This window comes from Egretta garzetta, unplaced genomic scaffold, assembly GCF_000687185.1.
Source record: "Egretta garzetta isolate BGI_Z169 unplaced genomic scaffold, ASM68718v1 scaffold83, whole genome shotgun sequence".
NCBI lineage: Eukaryota > Metazoa > Chordata > Aves > Pelecaniformes > Ardeidae > Egretta > Egretta garzetta.
In genome coordinates, this window is record NW_009259105.1 from 82,777 (window position 1) to 89,679 (window position 6,903).

General features: G+C 51.3%; 1 protein-coding gene across 1 annotated transcript in view; it reads right to left on the reverse strand.

Moving 5' to 3' along the window:
* Positions 1-4,951: 4,951 nt before the first annotated feature.
* PLD6 (phospholipase D family member 6) overlaps positions 4,952-6,903 on the reverse strand; it is a 4,201-nt gene continuing 2,249 nt past the window's right edge. Inside the window, exon 3 of the mRNA XM_035890866.1 lies at positions 4,952-6,839. Coding sequence (XP_035746759.1) covers positions 6,598-6,839 — 242 coding nt within the window. The 3' untranslated portion in view covers positions 4,952-6,597. The remainder of the gene's footprint in view (positions 6,840-6,903) is intronic.

Genomic DNA, 6,903 nt, shown 5'->3' on the forward strand with positions numbered 1-6,903 from the left:
GCTGTGGCCCAGGTTCATCTAAATTCGAGCTGTTACCTGGGTGGGAAGGTGACTCCAGCCACTCTATTTTGTATATTGTAGACACCTTTCTGGCTGTGTCAGGAGATGGTCGCCTGGGCCAGGTGCCTGGCTTGGTCCCATCCAGTGTCATCTGTCCAGCTCTCAGCAGGGATAACCTGGCTGCTCTGGGTCTGTGGGGAGCTCTGCTCCCTCAGAGGCCTTGGGACGCAGCATTAGGCTGGCACGTAGGCCTTGTCATTGTCATTGCTCTTCCCTTACAAGACACTGGATCCAGGAGGACGCCCTCCTTCTCTTCCTCTCTCAAGACTTATGGTGGGACTTTGTCCTTTTTAGCCAACCAAGCAGAACATGCGCTGCTCTCCTCGCCGTGTGGATGCTGACCTTTCTTACATCCCCTAGCAAATCCTCCTTTTTCTTTGCATGCTTCCTTTGCTCAGGAGCACTTATTTTAAGCCTGAGGACTAGAAGTTATGTACCTTGCTATCTGCATTGGCACATCGATGGTGTGGAGGACACAAGATGGACCCTTTCTGATACAGGACCATGCCGCTGAGCATCTTGAGGCTCTTCACAGAGGGATGTCTTCTGCCGTACGCTTGCTCATACCAAGAAATCTTCTCTTGCAGCTTAGTGTCCTGCCTGGGACTAGGTATTGAGCCTAGGGAGTAAGAGCACTTGATTTCTTTGCCAGCGCTCCTGCTTTGAGCCTTATTTCTTAACGTAGAGACCTGCTGGGTAAGTGCAGGGCACACGCAGAGCGATCAGGTGGGGATCACCCCCAGCTTTTGACTCGGCAGTGTAAATACGTTAATAGCATTTTATTTTTAAAAAAAAGAAAGGGGTGAGGATGGGTAGGAAGGCACTGCGGTGGGCAAAGGTGGGTAGTGCAGGAAGGCAGAAGAAGGTGCGATAACCAAGCAGTGGCACGGGGGAGCTGTAAAAAGCTCGTGGGCTCTGCAGGCAGGGAGGGTGCGGAGATGCGCTCTCTGCTTGTGCTCTGGCCCTAAATTGCCCTGTGAAGAGAGGCTGGGGGGGGGGGGGTAATTGTGCACATATAAAACTATTCTGGTGTTTAGTGGGGAGAAAAGTCACTCAGGACACTTGTCCAGCTCTTGCTCCTTCCCTGTAGATGCGCCCATATGCTAACTGAGGGATCATACAGAACTTCAGGGCCGCTTGTGCCGATTCTTCACGCAGGGCAAAGCAGACGGTGCTTTGCATCTCCCCAGTGAGGCGCTGCCAGGGGATCCAGCACCCGCAGGAATGAAGCTGGGGGGGGTTTTTTTTCTCCTCTCTTTCCTCTAGTTTTTTTTCAGCTTAACATACAGAAAATGCCAGTCATTGCAGCACCCTCCCTCCCTGCTACGGGCTCCCCGAAACAGTTGTAAAAATGCTTTGAGTTGAGGTTTGCTAGGACTCCTGTAGGAACAGGATCAGCCCCGGGGGATCCGCAGCGCAGAGATTTGCTGTCGGGGAAGTTTTAATACGTATCAGTCAGCCTCTCTGGACCTCAAATAGCTGAGAAAAGCAAACTGGGCAGGTTTGCAGGGAAAAAAGAAACCCCTGGCACAGGCATAGCTAAAATAAAATGTGTTGGGTGGCGGTGTTGGGTGGCAGGAGGACAGCGGCAGGGAACACGGCGTGCGGAGGGACCACTGTCATGGTTTTAGCAATGGTTAATGAGCCTAATCAATTAATCTTATTGCTGCACTTTGTGGGTTTAGTTACTGGTAAGCAAAGGGGTCTTTCACGAGCATAGCGGTGGTGGTGGTCTCACATGCTGTAGCCTGTAGGAGCAGCCATCTCCCCACGGGGGAATTTGGCTCCTTTGAAAATGAAAATGGAAAACCTGGCTCTGCTGTTCCGAGGGCGCATCGGGGGCTGAGCGGTGGCCTCTTGGCATCGTCAGGATCATCCGCACGCTTTGGGGCAGCGCTTCGCCGGGTGGGAACGCTGTAGGCGACGTCCTGCGGCGGTAGCTGCGAGTTCTGGGGGGTCACAAGGAGAAGGAGGAGGAGGGAAGGTGCTGTGGTGTGGCAGATGGAACACGGACATACGACGGTCTGAACTGCTGCTGCCGGCCGTGCTCCAGGCTTCGGGCTCTGCTCCGCTTTGCAAGCTGGCAACGATGGAAGCATCTCTCCAGAGCAAGGGGCAGTACCTGCCTTTACATTAAAGAGAGAGAGGGACCCTGCAGCACCAATAAAGAGCTGAAAACAGAAAGATTTCTGCAGAGAGCAGCGCTTTAAAATAAGCAAGGGGGAAAAAAAAGCCACCTGGAAAGTTTTTTACTGCTAGCAATGGTCCTTCGTTATCCTGTTGCTTCTTCCTGCTCCAGGCTTCATCTGTCTTGCGAGATAAATCAGCAGGTATTTAAATCAGGTGCGTGGAGAAGGGGAAAAAGGTACCGGGAGGAGAGGGTGAGCTCCCCGCTGGCACTGGAGGCTGTCAGAGTCCATCACCTGCATCGCCCCGCTCCCGGGTGGGCTTCGCCTTTTGCGGTGGCCCAGGTCTGTGCTGCTGGGCGCAGCGGGACGGGGCCTCGCAGGTGCCCGGCTTCAGATGCTCCCCAGGCACCGTGCGTACGCAGCGCAAGCGGCTTGCACCGTTCTTGCTGTTAGTTCAAGCTGTCACGCTCGATACCAGCGTTACTGGGAGCACTGAAACGTGAGGGCTACGAAAAGTCAAGCGCAACGAAGGCGCAGACACAGACGCCGCCTAATTGGCTCCAAGTAATATTTTTTTTTTCCTGCGTAAAATTCCCTTACCATTTGCGCCGTCTCCCCTGAAAGAGACTGAGTCCTTCTTTAAATGTGACCTTTCCTTTGCCTGCATTTTTTAAAAAAAAAAAAAAAAAAAAAAAAAAAGCAAATTGTGTGCTGCCCGGCAAACCAGAAAAGTCTCTGTTTTGGTTTTTTTTTTTTCCCCTTGAAACCGCGGAGGACTGGCCTGCTTGAACGTGTCACTTTTGTACCAACCCTGCACTCGATTGCACTTCCACGAGCCCTTTGCTTCTCCTTTCTGTGGTTGGGATACAGTCCTTAGGCTGCTGCGAACACTTAAGCACATGCACGCTCGGTGTAGCTTGCCTTGCCGCTGTAAGTTTTTCCATTTTTTTTTAAAAAAAAAAAACAAAACAAAACCACAAAACTTTGTTAGTCTTCTCTTTTAAAAAAGTAATTTAAGACCTGTATAGTATTCAAAGCACGCAATGTAAATATTTATTACTCAGAAATTTGTGGAGGGTTCTCTTTTTTGTGACTAAAAGTTGTGGGTTATGATTTTTAAATCTTGTTCTACTGCGGATGTCCCACGCGCGGGTCGGGAGAGGCGCGCCGACTGTGACGTGTCCGGCCCGCCCCGACAAACTGTTTTGTTTGGGTTTGATGACTGTTATAAATATCTTTTCAAAAAACCTTTTCTGCTGACCCCTACCTTTAGTTTGAAGATAGCTGTCCAAAGATTGTGTACAGTCTGCGACCTGTAACCTCACCGCGCTATAAACTTGGTTTGGTTTGGTTTTATTTTTAATTTTTTTTTTTTTTTTCCTCATTCAGAGAACTCGGTGACCGGCATTAACACCCCGCGCCTGCGAGCCGTCACCCCCCACCCCACCCCCTGCGCCGTACAGACGGACGTCCTGGGCGTGCGCTGTAACTCGCGGTGTGTAACTGTTCAGCCCTAACGTTCAGTGCAGCGTGGTTACTGCTGAGCCGAACCTCCGCGATCCCGTAGGACAAAGCGTTCCTTGCAAGAGGACGCGGCCGTCGTGCTGCGGGAGCGGGGAGCGGGCTGGAAGCAACGCAGGCGGCGGCCCCAGCGGTTCGCCCTGTGAGGCTCCCAAAGCGACCGAGGGCGTGGGATTTACTAGCAGAGACCTGATGAGCCAGACACGCTGGGACCAACGGAACTAAGCCAGCTGGCCGCGAGCTCGTAAATAATGAGCGCGATCACCATCGTCTTCCTCGTGCTTCCTTCACACGCTGCCTGCGCGCGGGATCGACGCGAACACGCACGCTTTGTTCTGCGCTAGAGACACAAAGTACGTTGTAAAGCACTAGGGACTACGGAAGCCGATACGAATGCGCAGGCTTCGACCTAGGTCCACCCTCCTGGGACCTGGAGTTCTGGATGACTTGAGATTTTAAAGAATGAGATTTTAAAGAATGATGTATTCGCAAGGAGGTTCTGGGGCGAGAGAAGGGAGCTCTGCGAGGCTGTGGGTGGTCTCTGAAGTGGCGCTCAGGTACTAATGGTCAGCCTTCCTCCACCGTCCCAACGAGGACGGCGCCTTGCCTTCGTTCTGCCTGAGCACAGCTTCACCCGACGACTGACCCGTGAGCCAAGGGGGACTCGTTCTGGATTAAAACCGCACACGCACCCTGCTCTACCGCTTGTTCTCCGGAAACGGCCCAAGGGAATTGTGAGCAACCAGGACGCAAGAGTCATTTCCCACTTTCTGGGATGCCCTCCGCCTCCGACCTGGGATGTGGCCGAGTGGGAAAGCGGCAGCGGAGCGGGACAGCCGTACGCAGGCAGCACTGGGATGTGGCAGCCTCGTGGCTGCTGGAAATCCCTGCGGCTCAAACCCCAAAGGATCACAGCAGTGGGGAAAGGAGGAGGCAGCCCCATCCTTGAGCCCCGTCCATCGCAGGGTGTAACAGCCTCTTTTAAGGGGCATTTTCCACACAGATTAGTCCGGGAAATAACGTCTCGCACGTTGTATCTTCCCTCTGCCAAGGGGAATAGGTGTCGGAGGCTCCTGGTTCTCAGCACGTCCGAGTTCCTCTCCCCTTCTCCCTTCCACTCCAGTTTATTTCAGTGCTTTTTTATAAGAGCCACCGTTCCCAATCAACTGCTCACTGTAACAGAAACGTCACTTTTTGTCACGGTATTTATTCCTTACACAATCTTGTGTGACATGCTAGGTTCCCATGGATGTAGCTGATCATTTTTATTTTGTAAATATAATTACCTAACTTTACATTAACTATATCGTAATAAACTATTTTTGCACCACCCTTTGCACGCTGCGTAGCGAGGTGTTTCTTTCAATGAGGAGACGACCACAGAAAGAACGGAGCCGAAGCCAGAGCCCGAAACCCAGCGAGACATTTGCTTTTGTAGTCACACTTCACAAAGAAAATGAAACAAGTAGCATTTTAATAGCAGTAACATGTTTAAAGTAGTGTGAGTCTAACACTGCTGAATGGGATTTGCTACCTAATTAACTTCCTCAGCTGCCCCCACAGTTGCTACACCATAGAGAACAGAAATGCAGGGTTGGGTTTTTTTTTTTTTCTTCCCCAGACCCAGGCCAACTCTCAACCAGGACAGAGCAAATCTGCAATCTGTTGACGTTACTCCATGTATCCTAAAGAACACCTAAGGTTCTACAGGAATTTTTACTAATGTGGATCTTTTTGGAACAACCAACCCACGAGGGCTACCTGGAGAGCAAACAGCAAAGATGATGTTGAGCTTTTCTGTGAAAATGGTTGATTTAATAGTGCCAGTCACAGCGCTACTCTGTCAAGCAAAACTGGTAACAAAAGGTTAAGGCCTTTCTTCATTTTGAGAGATTTTGGGGCACTTTATGTTGAGTATAAAGTAATTCTTACACAGACGCTACTTAGAGTTTTGAAATTCCTAAGTTTAGGCCCAGCTTTGTTCTACCCTGAACTGGAGGGACAGAGAGACCTTGCCTCCCTCTCGCCATTCCCTCCCTGTCCCCCACCCTGCTGCTGCCAACACAGGCGGTCGAAGTCACCAAACCAGACCAGGACAGGGTGTCCCCACCTTGAAGGGTTTCCGTCCACCGCTCCAAAGTCAGTGACCAAGCTCCAGCCGTGTCTGCTCTCAAGACAAGACCGACTGATCCCAAAGAACCCTTTCTCCCATTTCTTTCCAGACTTTCCTACACTTGCTTGCTGGAAGACGAGCTGTCGTTAGTGTCCGTGCTCACGCTTTTGCGCTGAAACTCTGCTACTCTTAAACCAAAGGAACCGTGTACACAACCAAAACACACTTCTAATTTCTGCCCTATTTCCCACAGATTTCCTTTTACAAACTTTCAACAATTAATGCCAACAAGGAATGTAACTAAGGTGCTTAGTCTCCCTACCCAAACTCTAGCTTTGCTGTAGTCCTCTTTAGAGCTACTGATGTAGAGGAGCCACTGCGCTACAATTCTGATTAATTTCCAATTCTGCAGGATCCCAAGCTGGAAAATGTCCCATTTCACCATTGAAACACCTACCCAGCACCATACAAAGACACCTCATCTGTGCCAGGGCACAGCAACAGGCCTGCCTGTAGTTTTAAGCTCTGTGAATGCAGTCCTAGCCCAGCCATCCTCACAAAACAACGCGCCAACCACTTGGCGTTGTTCCCCCGAGCACGGGAATGACCCCACAGCAAGGGACCTGTGGCACTTTAGGGTGGGGGGCAGCACTTTGCTTCTCCAGGGAGCTTACCTACATGACACCCGGATGGCTAACACGATGCCTAGCCATAATAATCAAGGCCATGAATGCTATCTGGTAAGTGCCCCTCCAGCCCTGTGAGGCAGCTCAATCATTTACTGTCTTTGGGAAAAAACCTGTAGTTGACGGGATTGTACTCTTCCCAAATCTTTTCGAATTCATCCAGAAAAGGCTTCACATACTCAGCGTCTTCCACGACCAGCAAGTTCTCCCGGTTGTTGTGGATAGCTTGGGTGGTCCAGTTGAGGGAGCCTGTGATGAGCATCCTCCTGTCCACTATCGCGAACTTGTGGTGCATGTACCCGCTCTCCTGGTCGTGGCGCACCTGGATCCCTACAAAGACACGACCACCTCTTGAGTGGGCACCCACGGCGCGACCCCGGCCACGGCCCACCCC